General features: G+C 41.0%; 1 protein-coding gene across 10 annotated transcripts; it reads right to left on the bottom strand.

Moving 5' to 3' along the window:
- Positions 1 to 533: 533 nt before the first annotated feature.
- LOC148902081 (coiled-coil domain-containing protein 149-like) lies at positions 534 to 19,722 on the bottom strand. Of its 10 annotated transcripts, XM_088990363.1 has the most exons (14): positions 19,602 to 19,691; positions 19,273 to 19,341; positions 15,035 to 19,122; positions 14,896 to 14,934; positions 13,403 to 13,510; positions 13,201 to 13,317; positions 12,954 to 13,126; positions 12,816 to 12,888; positions 12,010 to 12,094; positions 11,625 to 11,769; positions 10,404 to 10,480; positions 10,264 to 10,296; positions 7,581 to 7,670; positions 534 to 3,415 (listed from the first exon to the last, which is right to left on the bottom strand). In XM_088990363.1, exons 3-14 carry the CDS (start codon positions 15,092 to 15,094, stop codon positions 3,111 to 3,113), a joined length of 1,305 nt encoding a protein of 434 aa, XP_088846489.1. In that variant the 5' UTR covers positions 15,095 to 19,122; positions 19,273 to 19,341; positions 19,602 to 19,691; the 3' UTR covers positions 534 to 3,110. The 10 variants fall into 10 exon arrangements, with proteins under 10 accessions (XP_088846489.1, XP_088846482.1, XP_088846490.1 ...); XM_088990356.1 differs by lacking the exon at positions 19,273 to 19,341 and having other exon boundaries at positions 15,035 to 15,196; positions 19,602 to 19,722; XM_088990364.1 differs by lacking the exon at positions 19,273 to 19,341 and having other exon boundaries at positions 19,602 to 19,714.
- Between the last annotated feature and the right edge of the window lie 321 nt (positions 19,723 to 20,043).

The following is a 20,043-nucleotide window of genomic DNA, read 5'->3' as shown; positions in this document are numbered from 1 at the left end:
AAAAAATAAAACATGAGTTGCATCATTAGTTAGGGTGCAGGTGTCTTAAGGCTCATTGCCAAAATTTGGCCCAGCACATTTTATCTGGAAAACAAAAGCAAATTAACTCATTCACTGCCATTCCCAAATGTATTTCGGAATTGAAAAGCATGATGTAGAGCGCCATTCCCAAATTTGTTCGAGTTGAGTTTTTTTCTTGCGGGTGTGTGCCCATGTGTGCCCTGAATGTTTATGCAGTCCTAAAACTCGATATTCAGTGGGTCCTGGACTTTTAGTGAAAATGGCAAAAACCCTGGCACTGGAGTGGACACATTTCTGCACATCGTATGGCAGTGAATGAGTTAAGCAGATCGACTTTGTTGATACTTGCCAAAATATGTATCGACATTCAAATTGCCATATTAAATGATGTTTGTCAGATGGAGGACACTGACTCGCAGTGGCGACCCATGAATGGTAAAGCCGAAAGGAAAAGAAGAAGATATGAAATGATATTTAACAATAATGACATTTTATTAGTCTTTTCAGTTGATCCCAAAAGTTATAAGGACTTGAATAATAGTCAAATATCTGGTAAAACTGGTAATACAGTAAAGTCTCGTTATATCGATATTCAAGGGAGTCCGAAAAAATATCGATATAACCGGCACCATCGATATATCCGACCCTGTTTGCATGTAATTTTCTCCGTGCGTGCATAGAAATAGTATCGATATAACCGGGACTATCGATATATCCGATATCGATATAACGAGACTTTACTGTATTTTTGAAACGAATAAAAGATCACATACAATTATTGACCACACCTTCAATGCCGTTTTCCCTCCTTAACTCATTCACTGCCAGACAATGTGCAAAAATGTGCCATTCCAGTGACAGGGTTTTTGTCATGTTGACTCAAATTTCAGGACTCACAGAATATTGACTTTTAGGACTACATAAACTTTGAATGCAGCATAAGAAAGCTTACTCTTTTCTTTCATAACAAAAAAAAGTTTTCGTCAATCTTATTTTGCTCTAGAGTTATCTGCAATGGAAGTGGGGGCTACTGTACAAAAGGCAAATGCTCCCCCCGCGTTGGAGGAAAACCATTGCCAGAGGTCTGACCAAAGCTTAATCTGCAAGCAAGAAAAACCAAAACCCGAACAAATTTGGGAATTACGCTCCACGTCATGCTTTTCAATTACCAAATAAATTCGGGAATGGCAGTGAATGAGTTAAATGATTGAAAATGATGAAATCAGCGACTGATAGTATTGGGCCATTTTACAAATGGGTTTGGCCCTGTGTCGACTGATCAGTCATGAAACGTGCTTACTGCCCCCTTTGTGTCAATCAGGGAACTGAATAAAACATATGTGCAGTACAATTTTAAAAATGCAATAAAGTCTTGTTATATCGATATCGGTTATATCGATAGTGCTGCTTATTACGATACTATTTTCATTTGACTGCAAATTTCTAGTCTTTTATGTATAATTAGTTCCGGTGAGTACGATACCTGGTTATTACGATAATCCGGTTACTACGGTGCCCTTTTCATCTCCCGCCAGCCAATTTGGTCTGCTTATATCGATACAAAAGCAGCTTAAGATTAATCGATATTTCCTTAAGGACTTCAATACAGTACCACCATTAGCGAACTCTGTATCTGTTCACATGTCTTGCACTGTCATCTTTGAGCACTACAAAAACGGTGTAGCAGAGCTCACATCTTTCATTACTGCTGCAATAGCATCTGAAACATACTGTAGTCTTCTCATATACAGTACAGTTGTTCAACACCAATTTCAACCATGGGGAAACGTAAGAATTGTGACATCGGAACGAAGTACAAGGCAATAGTGGCTGTGTAGGAGAATCCAACAAGCAAATCCTCCATTGCGAAAGAGTTCGACGTGCCGCAGAATACTTTATCAACATAAGTAAACCTTGCAGTTTTTGTTTTCCATACATGTATTCCATTGTGTTGTATTCAGATAGCTTTATCGCATGCAATAATCACTATTTTTCATCCGGTATGTACATGCTGGCGTTCATGGTTTCTCTCATGTATTGAACAATGTAGAGTGCTACTCAGAGTCACTATTGCAAGAGTGCGTTATGAAAATATTAAATGACATTTTTATTGAATGCATAAATTTATTTTTTACTTCTGCACTACTAGAGTACAAAAGCATGCTAGATACGCAATCCATGAACTCAAGGAGAAAATTACATGCCATATCAAAGATTCCTCATTTATTGCTCTTTTAATGCAGTTCGGCGCAGGACCGGATATATCGATAGTCCGGTTATATCGATATTTTTTCCGACTCCAGAGAATATCGATATAACGAGACTTTACTGTATCTATTCATTGCGAACTATATTTGTCTACAATCGTTTCATGATATTTGCAGTCGTAGCTGATTGTTGTTGGGATTTATGTTGAGGGAATGAATGTATGTCACACATGCCCAGAAGAGCTCCAAAATCTTCTTGGCAAAATATTGTTTTCTCCCCAAACAATTTTGCAAATCTCTTCGGTGTTTGGAAGGCGTGCAAAGATTCCTGATGAGGAATCCAAAATGGAGCTGCTATCGTCTTACGACTTCATGAGTTCACACTTGAGAAAGTTCGGCTCCTGGCTCAGGAAGGAAAAGGGGGGCTCTTTGCGGCGTGCCAAATCAGCTGGCTGGCAACGGGTTCACGCTGCCTTCCAATTTATTTAGTAGCGTGGAGATTAAAAATAGCAAATTGCGCGCGGTTAGCGCTTCCTGGTTTGTGGCATTTTACATGGAGAGGCCAGCTGTTACCTGTGGGGAGAGGGAGGTTCACCCTCTCAACAGTCAGTATTTAATTTCTTGCCACTGATTCTAGGCGGGATGATCAACTTCCAAAAAAGACTTTTACAACAACAACAAAAAACGTCCCTTTTATCTTGAAAGTCACAATGATCAACACCTATGCCAATTTTCTGACCTATTTTACAGATCAAAATGGTAAAATGGTCGATTGTGCTGTCTCAAATTGATTTGTTTTGAATGAAGCAAGGAGATGCAAAAGCAACGGCAAGCGATGACATATCACGGCACACAGCTCGACGTCCTCTTCCGGAGTTGCGTTTATATATGATAGATAAGAGCCAATTGGCTGGGTGAGGTGTCCAACGCCAGCGGCGCTTCCTCTCCCTCCTCCACTGTTGCCACCACATCGTCTGGTTCTGAGGCTTCCCGCTCCGCTTCCTCCAAGGGATTCCGTCCGTCTTCTTCCGTCGGGGTCGCTGGGTCATCTCGTCTGCCGTCAATCTCGTTCGTCTGCGCCGCTGCCACCACCAGCTGTGGCATGCCATCTGCGCCAAGGTCGCCAGCGGCCGTGTGGCAGTCTCGACACAATGATTCATGGAAACTTGGGTCGTGTACGGCGTTGCCTTGAAGAAATAAGTGATTTACTTTACAAATTACTTGCTTTTAACGGTAACTTGTTGACTTTTAAAGGTAATTTAGTTACATTTCCGTTTGTTTTATAGTTGCATTCAACAGCTATTGACAACCCTACTTATCATAAATAAAAAAAATAAAATGACACTCGCTTTTGCCTCTCAATTGGAAGTGTAATTTTACCAGTGATTTTTTTTAATAATAGTTCATTAAAAATTGCATTACCACACTTATTTTTAGACTCCTAAATTTCCCTTAACTCATTCACTGACAGACGATGTGTAAAAATGTGTCCACTCCAGTGACAGGGTTTTTGTCATTTTCATTCAAATTGCAGGACCCACAGAATGGCGAGTTTTTGGACTATACTAAGATTCAATACAGCGTAAGAAACCTTAGAGCAGACATGGGCAAACTACGGCCCGCGGGCCACATACGGCCCGTTAGGCTTTTTAATCCGGCCCGCCGAACTTGCCCAAATTATAGTACAAAGAGTGTCTAAAACTCATGACAAAAAGTGAGAGAACAACAGGGCAGATAACTGAAAAGTTGCCTGGCCCATTCTTCACAACTTGAAGCACAATGAGACAACTAATCCCAATTAAAAACATTGTCACAAGGTATAAAGTTCTTTTTTAAATCAAGAATGTACCTACTATAAGTGCTACCTTGCTTAATTTACAGTAAATGTGCATGGCTGGAGATTTTGCTGCAGTAGTCGATTGTCATTGCGGTGCACAATGCGACGTTTCCATTGCTTCCTACGAGCCACTAAGCCCCTTTCATAAGTCTCACGTACACTTTACAGTTTAATGTAAATTTACGTTTTGTAGCGTCACATATGTTGTTAGCTTCTTTTGAATCTTTCTTCTGGGCTGAAGTTCTGTGCATCTATTTTGGAAAACGACATGCAATTGCACGACTTTATAACGCTTGCGAAAGTCCGGAAGAAAGAAGCAGGCTTCTGATTGGCTGCCGTGCCGAGTATGCAAATTTCAACTGCAGGTAGCGTATGTCTGTGTGCTCGGCGACGGTACACGTGTATTGTTTGTGCGTGAGGGCGAGGGAGTCAGTGGAGAGTTTGTTGAGCGCGCCGTCAGGACAAACCATCTATGATTTGGCGGAATTTAACACAAGTAGGTATTATTGAGCCTGAATATTTCGTTGTGTAATAATATGTTTTGAATGTTGAAAGTGATTCCATTTTTCAATAAATGTTGATTTCTTTGCCCCTTCGATGGAAACTTAAAAACAGACGCAATCTTGATAAATCACAGTGCATATGTTATTTTAATCTATTTCCCTTTCCTCCTCCAAGTATCTGCGAAATAGTATGTAAACGCCATATTCCTTGAGCCAAATTTATTAATTGATCAGGGATATTTTTCACATTTGAAAGACAGATAATAAATTGGGTTGTAGTGTTCTTACTGTGCTATGAGGTTTGTACATACTACATTTAAAGGACAACCGGCACCATTTTTTGTTTTTGTTTCCTACTGACATCAGAAAAACGTTTTATAGCATCTAAGATACCCAAATAAGGCAGGCTGATATTTTTACTTAAATGAAAAACACCAATAAAAATGACTTCAAAATGAATCCGGAAATAGTCAGTTTCAGAAGGTCCCGCCCCCTTGTTTGTGACGTCACGCCAACACATCTTGCCTTTGATCGAGAATCAAAACAATGGCTTCAGATTCGGAGAAGATGTTTTCTTGTTACTCATCCAGTTATGAATATGATTCAAATAGTTCTGAAGAGGAAAGCATAAATGTTTGCAATTGATTCAAGGAGTCCTCCCATATCAATTCGAGCCGCCAATGACAGCAATGTAGCACCCAGAAAATGCAGAAGATTGCGCCCAAGCTCCGTTGTAAATGGGCTGATTTGTCAGCTGGGAATTTGTGTCAGCGAATATCAAATAGTTGTCTTGGTGCAACACACAACGATTCACCATCGCGTTATTTATGTGTTTTCCTTCTAATTTTGCCATCAACACGAAGTTTTCAGACCAAACAAAGTACCCAAAATGCATTGTATGTCGCTTTCTCGGTCAGGGGCGGTCCAAACGTGACGTCACATGGAGATCATCATCAACTCGAAAACAAGACTTCATGAATATTCAGCGCAAGTCTTAAAACGTAAACTATAGCTATATGCTGTGGATTTATCAGCCTGTGGAAACGGGCTGATTAATTCCTCACAACAGCGGTGGCCATTTTTGGGTGCGACATTCACCCCCGCCTGTTTGCCTCAAAAACACGGAATCTTTGTAAAATACGCTCAGTCGAAGTCATTTGAAGTGATTTTATAAATTATGGACATAACTTGCTCCCGGCCCGGCCCCTCTGTCAAATTTTAGAACCCAATGCGGCCCGCGAGTCAAAAAGTTTCCCCACCCCTGCCTTAGAGTCGCTTCTTTCATGAGAAAAAAGAATTAATTCCTAAGTTTTATGGGTCTGGAGTTATCCGAGCTTGAAATGGGGGCGGCTGTACAAAAGGCAAATGCTGGCCCCCTGTTGGCGGGAAAAACTTTGCTACAGGTCTGACCGAAGCTTGATTCCCCCCCCCCACAAGAAAAACCAAAACCCAAACAAATTTAAGAATGGCGCTCCACGCTTTTTACTTACCGAATAATTTCGAGAATGGAAGTGAATGAATTAATAAAAGGAGACTACTTTTCTTTAAATGTTTAAATAAATGTTTGATCGTTCAAGACTTCACTGAACAAAATTACTTTTTAAAATAAAATATAAAATAACGGTGGAAGTCACGGTGGTCAAACGGTTCGCACATTCGCCCTTAGAGTGCCGAGGTACAGCGTTCGATTGGGTATCCGGCCTTCCTGTGTGGTGTCTCGCATGTTCTCCCCGTGACTGCGTGGGTTTTCTCGGGGTACTCTGTATCCCTCCCACATTCCAATAACATGCATGCATGGCAGGTGAAAGTACCCCTCAAAATCACCGGTGTCAATCTCTTTAACTCATTCACTGCCATTCCCACATTTATACAGCTTTTATTTTTTCCTGAGGGGGGATGCGTTTCAAGCTACGGTCAGACCTCTGGAAATACCACAAAGGGGTAGCATTTACCTTTTGTACAGTCGCCCCCATTTCAAGCTCACATAACTCCAGACCCATATAACTTAGCAACTAACTCATTTTCTGATGAAAGAAGAGAGTCTAAGGTTTCTTACGCTGCATTGAATCTTTATGTAGTCCTAAAACTTAATTTTCTGTGAGTCCTGGAATTTGAGTGAAAATTACAAAAACCCTGGCACTGGAGTGGACACATTGACTGGTAGTGAATGATTTAAAAATAATGTGACAACATGATGTTGAATTCAATGGAAGAAGTCCAGTAATATTTTGTGAAAGTACAAGAGCAACTTTCATATAATTACCTGACTCGAAAAAGGATTATGTTAATCGTTCCCGGAAAATGTATTTTTTTTGTTTTCTGACATCAGTTCTCATTTATATAAAAATCACAGGTTGCGAGGAACTTTCGACTTTTATTCGTCATTATCGTGAATAAGTGCGCGTAATCTGCAACAACATTGCGACTTCACTGAGAGTAGCACTAGCGGCGCCATCTGATGGCTTTCACAGGCCATTACCCTTACTAGCCGTCAATGCTAAGTGGATATTCTATGTTTGGTCAACACAGACGATGTTATTTCAATTGTGGCTGGAGTACTTCCATAGCAACAGTCTAAATATAGCCACAGCGACAGTGACGAGGGGACATGTGACAGCAACAGCTTAGTTCTGCTTCTTCACCAAAATGTGGCCGCACTTTGGGGGATTACTGACCCATATTTGTGGACACGCATGGAAAAGGAAAAAGAAAGGTTAAAGACTCTCAAAGGGCCCGCAGACGAACATGGGAGGAGAACGATGTTACTTTAGTCCGGCATCCATATTTAACCCCACCCCGCCTTCCTCCTTTACGAATACATTTCACACATGGTCGTCTTTCAAGAGAAGTTTGTGAATGTCAGCGGGCGAGAATTTGCCTCCCATTCTCCAAATGCCACGGCATTTGGGCAACACGCGTCATTGCGGAGACGAGGGGGCCGAGGTGACGGGCGCGTGAGCTAACGGGGATTTTCGTGCCATCTTGCCAGTGGGCCGACTGCACACACCTTACCTGAAGGCGGACAGTGAGGATGAGAGGCCGCCTGCGTTGGACGGAGACCCGGCGGGAGGTTCTCATTGGATGGCACCTCGCCCTGCGTTCCTACCAGAACAAAAGTTTTGTTTAGTCAACAGCCAAAGCACTTTACAAAACTGCTAACATAAAGTCAAATAATAAACACAAAGCACAGCATAAATAGAACATAAAACTGAAAAAAGGGAAACAATTTAAAATTAGAACCGTGAACCAAAATGGGATGAGGTCATCTATGCCCTATTATGTGAGACGGGAGGGAGGGGGGTGACTACACATCAAGTCACGTTTTCACGTTTTTGATGTCTCACATGTGCATGATAATAAAGGAAAATAACAGTTAAAGATGAAAATGTTTGTTGTACTGGAGGCAAAGTGTCCAGTAGCTTCATCAAAAAAAAAAGTTGTGGAAAAAACAGTCTTTATTTATATTTTAATTTATTTATGTTTATTTATTCATTTTTTTATTTTGTTATTTATTCATTTATGTATTCATTTATTTATGTATGTATTTGTCAATTTATTTATTTATGATCAAAACTGAATACTTAAACATCACATTATAAAATGCACTTACAATAAAGTTCTGGCAAAAAAAATAACAAATAAAAAATGAATAAAACAAATAAAAATAATAACATTATTAGGCATGTTGTCGGCATGCATCTGAAGTAACTAATAAATTAACATGTTATCTAACTTTTAAAATCAAGTAATCAATAAAGTTATCTACATTTGTCTTTCGAGATAACTGTGTCAACATTGCTTTTGTCTTGACTGCTTCCAGTATTTGAATATGGATCAAATATTTTAGTTATTTATCCAATCTAATTTAAGGGACAACCGACATCACTTTTTTGTTTCCTAACTGACATCAGAAAAACATTTTATAGCATCCAAAATACCCAAAACACGCAGTATGATACTTTTAGTCAAATGCAAAACACCAATAAAAATGACTTAAAGGGTCCAAAATCTGCAAAAAAAATGAACCCGGAAGTGGCCAGTTTCAGAAGGTCCCGCCCCCTTGTTCGTGGTGTCTCCCCAAGACGTCTTGCCTTGTTGGAGAATCAAAACAATGGCTTCAGATTCGGAGAATATGCTTTCTTGTTACTCATCCAGTTATGAATATGATTCAACTAGTTCTGAAGAGGAAAGCATACATGTTTGCAATCGATTAAAGAAGTCATTCCATGTCATTTTGAGGAATCTGGACTGCAATGTAGCGTCCAAGAAAAGAGGCAGAAAATGGCGACAGAGCTCCGTGTAAAGAATTAATCAGCACGTTTCCACAGGCTGATTAATTCCTTACACGGAGCTTTGTCGCCCTCTTCTGCCTCTTTTTGGTGCAACACAAAGTTTTCAGACCAAACAAGTAAAGCAAAATGCATTGACGTGATGGAAGGACTGCTACAATGTGTCCTTTTTTCGGTCAGGGGCTTTCCTTCAGTGACATAACGTAAGGACTCGTCACCAACTCAGAAACAAGACTTCCGGAATATTCAGCGCAATTCTTAAAACGTAAAATATAGCTATATGCGATGGAATCTTTGTAAAATACGCTCAGTAGAAGTCATTTTACAAATTATGGACACAACTTGTCCGGAGACGTCGGTTGTCCTTTAAGCCACTGCGTGTTGTCACCTGAATCAAATCTGCCAAAGGTCCAATAAGTCGTGCGGGTCCAAAAAACTAAAAACTACATGAAGAATGAAGCAAATTGATGTTTGATGACAACATTGTTCATCTTTCCCCTGATTGGTCGGTTAGAACAAAACTTGCTGGAGCCAGATTCGATTCCCAGTGGTGATTGACGTATATTGATACATTCAATGACTAGCAATGAAGCCATATCGAACAATTTTCTGCGGCAAATGTGCTGCTTTCCGACGACACGGTAGTTGGGAGTCACTTATTCGGAGTGCAGCACACACAAGGCGATACTTCGTCCCACGCATGGCCCGCTCACGTTTGAAAAATCGTTTTTAAGATCAGTTAGCATTACCGTCACGTCCATAAAAGTACGGCTGTGCCTCCCCCGCATCAAAAGTGGCCTCAACTTTGCCGTCATCTGTTTTCATTAGTGATGGCTGCGCACCTCTTGCTCTGACACCATACGTTGCCGATGGCGTCGCAAACACACACAAACCTGCCAAATGTGCTCATCAACCTTTTCACGACTAACCATTCAAGTGTGAGGCAAAAACAATCCCCCCACCCCAAAATGGATGCGCACAAATGCTTTTGTTTCGGGCCCATTGGGCGCCGAGGGGGGTTGTCAATCATGTGTATTTCACTCAAAAACAAATAGTTGGCCCGTTTCATTCCGTCCTGCTTGGTACACATCAAGCTCACACCTCTCTTTCAGGCGCCTACAAATCCCCTAATAACGCCACATTCGCCCCCTAAATGTGTTTGTAATGTGGGCAATCATTTTCCATAATGGACGCTTGTCAGTTTTATGGCGTAGAATGATGGTGGTGACAGGTCGGAAGCACGTCACCCCTTCCTTCCCCCTCCGCCTCCCACCCGGTCTCCATTGATGCTTTAAATGTGGCACGACACTGAACCCCAGTGGGACAAAAGGGAACTGCACTATGGATGGTGGATGGAGTTGACTCATGGCAAACAAAAGGTGACACAAGAAGAATAGTGTACATACTCCCAATTCCCACGGACACGCGGTAGGTGAGGCCTGAGAAGCAGCCGCCGCAAAGAAGGGGATAAAGACACACCCACAAAGCATGAGAGGAAGGAAATATGTGCGCTTGTTGAGCTTTTTGGAATCCAGAAAAGACGTACCTGGGAGACTCCAAAAGCCGGCAACCTCCAACGTCTTCAACTTCCTTTCCAAGTCGGCGACTCGGTTCCCGAGAATCCTGAAATGTGAGGGTAGGCAATTCATTTGAGGGGGTTTGCGAACACCATGCGGCGAATGCTCTTGAGATTCGTAGACTGGAACCTAATGTGTCTAGTATTTGCAGAAGAGAGCAACTAAAAATTGGTTTGTATTGCATTACATTGCCATAATATTTTTTTTTTGCATTTTAATAAATGTGATAATAATAACTGAGACTATGAGGAAATTCACTGGAGTTGGGCTGGCCTTTTTTTTAACCAGGCAAAATAAATAAATAAATAAGTGCACACGTCAATAAATACACACATACACACACAAATAAATAAACAAATAAATAAATACACAAACAAACAAAGAAAAAATGCAAAAATACATAAACAGACAATTAAATAAATGAACACATAAAAACAAATAAATACATATCGAACACACATGTAAATAAGTACACATACACACATAAATAAATAAACAAACAGATTAATAAACATATTAATACATACATACACAAATAAATAAAGAAACATTATCATAAATACATAAATAAACAAATAAATAAATAAATAAACACATACATAATAAATTCACATGTAAATAAGTACACATAAATTAATAAACAAACAGATAAACATATGAATCAATACATAAATAAATGAAGAAAAATTGTCCTAAATAAATAAATAATACATGCACATGTGAAAATACAATCACAAACAAACCAACAAAAATAAATAAATACGTAAATTAAATGAAGAAAGCATATAATAAATACATAAACAAACAAACACATAAATAAATAAATAAATAAATAAATAAATAAATAAATGCACATGTAAATAAGTACACACATAAATAGATAAACAAACAGATAAATAAACATGAATAAATACATCAATAAATGAAGAAAGATTGCGTAAATATGTAAATAAACACAATAAATAAATAAATAAATAAATAAATAAATAAATAAATAAATAAATAGAAACTTCCTGAAATACATAAATAAACAAACAATTAAATTAAGAAGTAAGTAAACACATTGAGATGAACTCATCGAAAGCAGCTTGATTCCTCAAGCTCCTATTTTTGCACATTGTCTTGGACAAAAAGGAAACAGCAGTCAACAAAATAGAGCCGACCAGGCCGCCGATCGATCAATCGCTCACCTGTTAGTGTGCTGTTGGTGCTGGATGACAAGATTCTTCTCGTGGACGGTCTCCAGCAGGGCTGTGGCAAGGGATTTAAGCTCGCAAATGGACTGAGGAGTGGCTGGGAGACTGCAGCCGTGCTCCTCCAGGAGCATTTCCTCCACTGCAAAGGAGAGAAATGAATGTCACCTCAATTGCATAAGTCAAAAACATATAACAGCTTTTCATGGGCCAAAGGTGAAGTTGAAGACGAATAAGGATGGGTATCGTCATGGCACTAGCGACCCAGGTTGGAGCGTAACAAAAAATACAGACTTCGAGGGCCATCCTCAGGATGCCCTTTCAATTTGTCATCAATCCAATAAACCATGAAAAACGTTTTATGCGGTTCCTCATTGGTTACCTCGCTCGGCCGAGAGGATCCCCGTGATTGGACAGCTGTGTGACTTCTCGTAACTGCCTGAGTTTTTCCTCCTTGTTAGAGCTGCCTGCAATGATGCCACCATTAAAGTGAATAAATAAATAATAAACACATAACTAAATAAATAAACACACAGACGAGTACACTGATAGAATAAATAAATAAATAAATAAATAAATAAATAAATAAATAAATAAATAACACAATGAATACAAATACAAATACGTACATAAAAATAAAAAAACACACAGATTAAGAAATGCACTGATAAATAAATGCATTAATAACTAAATGAATAAAAATAAAAATAAATAAACAACTAACTAAAAACACGCAGATGAACAAATACACTGATAAATAAATAAAGAAATAAACACACAGATGAATAAATGCACAAATAAATAAAAATGAATAAATAACTACATAAATAAAAATAAATAAATAGGTAAACAACAAAATAAATAAACACATAGAAATAAATACACTGATAAATAAATGAATAAATAACTAAATAAATATAAATAAAAATAACAACATACAAATAAATAAATAAACAAACAGACAAATAAATAAATAAACAAACAGACAAATAAATAAATAAACAATTAAATAAATAAAAATAAAAATAGATAAATAAACACACCAATGTATAAATAAATGAATGAATAAATAAACAAAAATAAATGCATTAAAAATAATTAATAAATAAAAACGTAAATAAATAAATAAATAGATAGATAAATAAATAGGCTTATCTAGAAAATGATCGCCTGAACAATCGTCTCTACCTTGTACTTCATGATGTTGGATTTCAGCAGGTTCACTTCCTCCTGTAGTTGTTTGAAGCGCTCGTGCAAATACCTTTGCAGTGGAACATGTCTTCAAAACCCGAACATGAAGAGAGAAACGGAATGCATGCACATTACCGGTTTTCCATGCAGAGTGCGTCCACGTCAACGATGCGCGAATCCCGGTTACCCAGAACGTGGTTGAGCTCCACATTGAGTCGCTCGGCTTTATCACGATACACCGAGCGCTCCGCCTTCATGTCGTGGAGCTCGTCCGTCACGGCTTTCACGTTGTGCGCCATCTCTTCCAACTAGCGGAAAATGTGCAAAATTACGGGGTGGAAAATGAGTACATCCCATTTGCGAACAGATGAGGCTTTCCGACCTGATGGCCTGCTCTCTCTAGTCGTAAAACCAGATCTTCACGTTCGTGCGCGGGGAAATGACGCGCGCCCACCTCGTCATCGCCGAGCCGCTGACGTGTAATGGTCATTCGCAAGAGCTGACGCCGTTAGGAATGACAATGTTGGCAGGTTTTAGCAACGTCTCCCGGTTGAGGATGGAACCATGCGCCATTCTTCACTCACCTTGTTATCCCCCTGAGCCTCCAATAGACGCTGAGTCAGCTCATTGGCCTCTTCGGTTAGTTGCTTCACACGCTCCTTGGAGTCTCGCAGCAGCTGGATGATGTTCACCTACAGGAAGCATAGCAGACATTCAGAGGCCCTGCAACAGGGGAGGTAAACAGCTGGCCCCATGAAAGCTGGCCCCATGAGATGGCGGATTTGGCCCACATCAAAAAGTTTTAGAACCGTTGACAAACTTATAACAGACCGCCGCGAAAAATAAATACAGTGCTTAGTTCTCCATTTCGAAGCACTGTGACCAAATTGTAATGACAGTAGTGTAGTAGGCATACGTGTTCATTAAAAGCAAGAGTTTTTGCTCTTTACGCATTTGCTGCCATTCCCGAATGTATTCAGGAATTGAAAAGCGTGACGTGGAGCGCCATTGCCGAATTTGTTCTGGTTTTGTTTTTTCTCACGGGAGGTCGCGATAAAGTGCTGGTCAGACCTCTAGCAATGTTTTTCCCTTCCACGAGGGGGCACCATTTGCCTTTTGTCCATGTTAGCGCTTTCGATGAAAAGGTTTCTTCAGCCGTCACCTGTACTTTTTGAAGGTGTTGGACGTTTCGCTTCTTCAGCGACCTAAAGTCTTACTGGTAGTATCGGCCCTATATATACAGTAAAGTCTCGTTATATTGATATTCAAGGGAGTCCGAAAAAATATCGATATAACCGGGACTATCGATATATCCGACCCTGTTTGCATGTAATTTTCTCCGTGCGTGCATAGAAATAGTATCGATATAACCGGGACTATCGATATAACGAGATTTACTGTATATCCCTAATGTCCAGACATGGCGGCGTCGGACACTGCTATGATAGGTCCCTACTCTCAGGTTGGGGACAGATGACGGCTGAAGAAACCTTTTCATCGATGGACCACTCCTGTACGACTGAGAGCTTACACAGACGGATGTTAGCGCTTTGTTAGAGCTTCAGCTGTTAAAGCACTAAATAAATCAATATGTACGTATTGTATTGTATTTTGTACAGCCCTCCCCATTTACTCCTCAGATAACTCCAGACCCATATAATTTAGGAATTAACTCTTTTTTCTGATGAAAGAACAGTCTAAGGTTTCTAATGCCGCATTGAATGTTTATGTAGTGGTAGTCCTAAAACTCAATATTCTGTGGGTCCTGCAATCTGAGTGAAAATGAATGAATGAAAAACCCTGGCATTGGAGTGGATGCCTTTTTGTACATCGTCTGGCAGTGAATGAGCTAAAAAGTGCATGTAATGTGTTTTTTAATGAGCTACTGTAATGGGCGGTCTGGTGGTCCAGTGATTAGCGCGTCAACTTCATAGATCAGCTTAATCTACGAGCAGGATTGTTGTCAAAATCACAACAAAACAAGCTAATTTATCACTCAGACTATGCAACGGAATACAAACAGAAAATGTGACAGTTAGTTATAGAAGATCTCCCGACAACATTCTTACAAACTTACCTGATTGCGTTTCTCTGGTGGTAAAGACGGGTCGCCTTCCTAAATCACAAACAAATCGGGGCAATCAGCGTCAAAAATACATAAATAAACAACAACAAGGCAAGAAGCCTGCTGACGCACATCAATAACATACACTCACAATGAGCTCCGTGTACTTGTTCTTCAGTCCTTGGTGGCGCTCTCTGAGTTGGTTTGCCATCAACTTGTACTGGTCTCGCTCTTGCTGACATGTGTCCAGTTCCTTGGATAGAATGAGGAGGGCCTCCTTTTTGCTCTCCAATTTGCGCTTACACACCAGGAACTAGCACAAACATACAGAGATCTTTACCTGAAGTGAGAAATAACATGCTCAGGTATGTGTATTTTACTCGAGTTTGGATGTATCCGGGCAGTTTTTAACTTGAGCTTCTGACATTTGAAAACACATTATTGTGTCATTTCATGATCGCTTACATTACAAAGTTGATGAAAAAAAATATTCTGGCAGGATTTGATTTTGATATGTTGTTTTATAAATGTATGTCATTCATTTTGGTAGCGGGGCGGTCCGGTAATCGAGTGGTTAGCACACCGGCTTCACAGTGCGGAGGTTGCCGGTTCGCGTCCCGGTCCGGCCTCCCTGTGTGGATTTTGCATGTTCTCCCCGGGCCCGTGTGGGTTTTCTCCGGGTCCTCCAGCTTCATCCCACACTCCAAAAACATGCAGGGCAGGCAGATTGACCACTCCAAATTGTCCCTCGGTGTGAGAGTGACTGTTGTACGTCTGTGTGCCCTGCGATTGGCTGGCAACCAATTCAGAGTGTCCCCTGCCTCGTGCCCGAAGACAGCTGAGATAGGCTCCAGCACCCCCCGCGACCCTAATGAGGATGGATGGATTTTGGTGGCGGTGGTGGGCAACAGATCCAAACCTATTTTAAAAGATGTGGCAACGAAGATGGCCTGTTCTATTAGAGCCAGATCTCTTCAAAGACGGTTATTCCGTGCACATCTGGAGAAGGCTGACTGCGACCACTCTGAGTTGTTGCTACATACTGATGTGAGATGGCTTAGTCGTGGGAAATTCTTCCAAAGATTTCGAGAACTCTGTCCGGAGATCAAAGAGTCTTTCCGTGTATCTGGACATGCAGAATAAAAGCAACTAAATGATGGTCAATGGCTGTTGGACTTGGCATTTTTAACTGATCTGACAAACTTGATGAATGACCTCAATCTTGAGCTGCAAGGAAAAGACAAAACAGTGACCAATATGATTAGCTCCGTTAACGCTTTCAAACGAAAGTTGCATTTAACCTAAAAGCTGCAGCGCCATGAAGTCAGAGCTGGAGACACAAGTGAAGGCCCGTGAGCAACTTGACAGTGCACGCTACATGGAGCAGATCAAGGATTGTCTGCCAGAGTTTGACAAACGCTTTCAAGACCTTTCTTTGCTCGAGCCAGTGGCTATATTCATGTGCTATCCTTTTCAGGAAGATGCTGAGGTTGATTCACTCGCATCAAATATTGCAGCACTGTTTCACTTCAGCTCTTCTGGAGTGGAAGATGAGATTTTGACTCTACAAACCAACATTGAGCTGAAGTCCAGGGCTCATGGACAGTTCTGGAACTTACTCACAGAGGACAAGTACCCCAACATGAGGAAATGTGCTACCTCCTTGACTGCATTATTCCACTCCACTTATTTATGTGAGTCAGCCTTTTCCTACATGAAAATCATTAAGTCCAAATACCGTTCCACCATGACTGATGAACATTTGAAAATGTGCTTGACGTTGGCTGTCAGCAGCTACTGTCCGGACTATGCGTCCCTGGCTGATTCAATTCAGTGCAAGTCATCAAAGTAAACTCAGGTAATTACAAAAAATGTTAATAGTTATTTATTATGTTATGTATATGTAGTTATTATGTGTGTTGTGCAATATTGGCTTATTCAGTTATGCAAGGTACATCAATGTAGCCACAAGGGGGCACAAGCCAGTGTCTTATTGTGCCGGTCCCAAGCCCGGATAAATACAGACGGTTGTGTCAGGAAGGGCATCCAACGTAAAAAAAAATTGCCAATACAAATATGCGAATCAAACCTCTGAATCCCATACCGGATCGGTCGAGGCCCGGGTTAACAACGGCCGCCATTGGTACTGTTGACCTTCTGGGTGCCAGTGGAAAATGGACTACTGTTGGTCGAAGAAGGAGAGGAGGGAGGTGTGCCCGGAGGAAAATAGAGAAATGGAACGCCAAGAGTATAGAACTAAGAGTAGGAACTTTGAATGGAGGAACAATGACAGGTAAAGGTCGAGAGCTGGTTGACATGATGCAGAGAAGGAAGGTAGACATACTGTGTGTCCAGGAGACCAGGTGGAAAGGGAGCAAGGCTAGAAGCTTTGGGTCAGGGTTTAAGTTGTTCTATCATGGTGAAGACAAAAAGAGAAATGGAGTTGGGGTTATCTTAAAAGAGGAGTTTGTTAGGAATGCCTTAGAAGTACAGCAGTACAAGGAGATGCAGCGCACGGTTAAAGTAAAGGTGGCAAAGGCCAAACAAGAGGCCTATGATGACTTTTATGCTCGGCTGAACAGCAAGGAAGGCGAGACTGATCTTTACAGGCTGGTGAGACAGAGAGACAAAGATGGTAAGGACCTGCAGCAGGTTCGGGTGATTAAGGATAGAGATGGCAATTTATTAACAGGTGCCAATTGTGTGATGGCAAGATGGAAAGAGTACTTTGAATAATTGATGAATGAGGAAAATTAGAAGGAACAAAGAGTAGAACACGTGACTGTTGTGGACCAAGACGTAGCAAACATTAGCAAGGATGAAGTGAGGAGGGCGCCGAAGAGGATGAAGGGGGGAAAGGCACTCGGGCCTGATGATTTACCAATCGAGGTATGGAAGTGTCTTGGAGAGGTGGCGGTGGTGTTCCTGACTATTCAACAAGATCTTAGATGGTGAACAGATGCCTGAAGAATGGAGATGAAGTGTACTCGTGCCCATTTTTTAAGAACAAAGCAGATGTGCAGAGTTATACTAACTACAGAGGAATAAAGTTGATGAGCCATACAATGAAACTCTGGGAAAGAGTAGTTGAAGCTAGACTAAGAGCAGAAGTGAACATTTGTGAGCAGCAGTATGGCTCCATGCCAAAAAAGAGTAAGACAGACGCAGTGTTTGCTTTAAGAATGCTGATAGAGAAGTACAGAGTAGGTCAGAATGAATTGCATTGTGTCTTTGTTGATCCGGAGAAAGCGTACGACAGAGTGCCCAGAGGTGAGCTGTGGTATTGCATGAGGAAGTCTGGAGTGACAGAAAGTATGTCAGACATGTATCATGACTGTAAGACAGTTGTGAGGTGTGCTGTCGGTGTGACGGAGGAATTCAAGGTGAAGGTGGGACTCCACCAGGGATCAGCTCTGAGCCCCTTCTTATTTGCGATGGTGATGGACAGGCTGACAGACGATGTTAGACAAGCATCTCCTTAGACCATGATGTTTGCAGATGACATTATGATCTGTAGCGAAAACGGGGAGCAGGGGGCGGAGAAACTTGAGATGTGGAGATATGCCCTGGAAAGGAGAGGAATGAAGATCAGTCGCAGCAAGACGGACTATATGTGTGTGAATGAGAGAGATCCAAGTGCAAGAGTGATTCTACAGGGAGAAGAGATAAAGAAGGTGGAGGATTTTAAGTACTTGGGGTCAACTATCCAGAGCAATGGAGAGTGTGAAAAAGAGGTGAAGAAGCGTGTCCAGGCAGGCTGGAGCGGCTGGAGAAAAATATCAGGTGTGATGTGTGATAGGAGGGTTTCCGCTAGGATGAAAGGAAAAGTGTATAAAACAGTGGTGAGACAAGCCATGATGTTTGGACTGGAGACAGTGCCACTGAAAAAAAGACAGGAAGCAGAGCTGGAGGTAGCAGAGCTGAAGATGTTGAGGTTTTCTTTGGGAGTGACCAGGTTGGATAGGATCAGGAATGAGTACATTAGAGGAACAACTCATATTAGAGGCTTTGGAGAGAAAGTCAAAGAGGCCAGACTGAGATGGTTTGGACATGTCCAGAGGAGAGAGACCGACTATATCGGGAGAAGGATGCTGAGCCTTGAACTGCCAGGCAGGAGACCGAGAGGAAGACTGAAGAGGAGGTTTATGTGGTCAAGGAGGACATGAAGGTAGCTGGTGTGAGAGAAGAGGATGCACAAAACCGGGATAGATGGAGGACATTGATTCGCTGTGGCGACCCCTGAAGGGAAAAGCCGAAAGGAAAAGAAGAAGAGGTTATGCAAGGTACATCAACATACATTGTTTGACTTGGTTGTTTTTATAAGTAGCTCGTATGCTGAAAAAGTGTGAGTACACCTGCTTTAGTCTAATGCATGACTACTTCACCCACCTTTGATTATTTCAGATATACACTGCCGGTATTTGTTAAAGCGGTTGTGCAAATGTCAACAATGGTTACCTGCCCAATAAGTGGAAAGGCAAACATTAGAAAGTCAGAGTTGTAACGTGACGATAAGAAACATTAAATGGCGCTCGTCTCCACGGAATTATAGCTGAGGCGCATTTCATCGAGTAAATTAGTTGATAAACCAGTTGTTGGGAACCACATGTGTTGAAATTGCGTACAAAAAAAGTTGAGCATCACTCCCACCTGCTGGCTCCATATGCTCCTCCCGATCACCTAAAGCCCGTGTGTGCATTCGTGAAGGGTGCAATTACCTCGCTTACCAGGCCTTGCCAGTCACTCTCCTTTCGAATAGACTGCATTTTTTCTCCGAATGTCTTCAAGAAAAGGTCTGAAATGGGAAGGACTTAGCAGGACTCGCCATCTATTTACCGGCAACGTCACACAAACGAGCGCTCGCGTAATCAAGTATAATCCTGTGAGAAAGAAAACAGTATCCGGTTAATTTGTAAAAAAAGTTAATGTCTCACTCTTAGTTGTCAACGATTTGATGTTAACGGCTTATATTGATTTATTTGTTTGCTTGTTTTTTATTTTTTTATTTTTTTTTTGTTTGACACTACTTTAGATGTAATGGTCTCATATGTGGTGGGAGACGAACGATTGCGGAAAACCAAGACTGGATAAATTGTCTTTACATCCAGGTTGTTGATCTTTGGAAAAAAAACATTTCGTAATTTATCATTTATTTAATTG

This window comes from Hippocampus bargibanti, linkage group LG02 (genome assembly GCF_051943395.1).
Source record: "Hippocampus bargibanti isolate YZ-2025 linkage group LG02, ASM5194339v1, whole genome shotgun sequence".
Classification (NCBI taxonomy): domain Eukaryota; kingdom Metazoa; phylum Chordata; class Actinopteri; order Syngnathiformes; family Syngnathidae; genus Hippocampus; species Hippocampus bargibanti.
This window is presented reverse-complemented; position numbering and strand designations above follow the sequence as displayed.

Excerpts from the sequence above, each read along its gene's own strand:
- LOC148902081 (XM_088990356.1), bottom strand. The coding sequence starts at position 19,649 with ATGCAGTCTATTCGAAAGGAGAGTGACTGGCAAGGCCTGGTAAGCGAG. Across the intron at positions 7,671-10,263 it reads CGTGTCCGTGGGAATTGGGA|GAACGCAGGGCGAGGTGCCA; the intron begins GTATGTACACTA and ends TTGTTCTGGTAG. Across the intron at positions 3,416-7,580 it reads TCCTCACTGTCCGCCTTCAG|GCAACGCCGTACACGACCCA; the intron begins GTAAGGTGTGTG and ends TATTTCTTCAAG.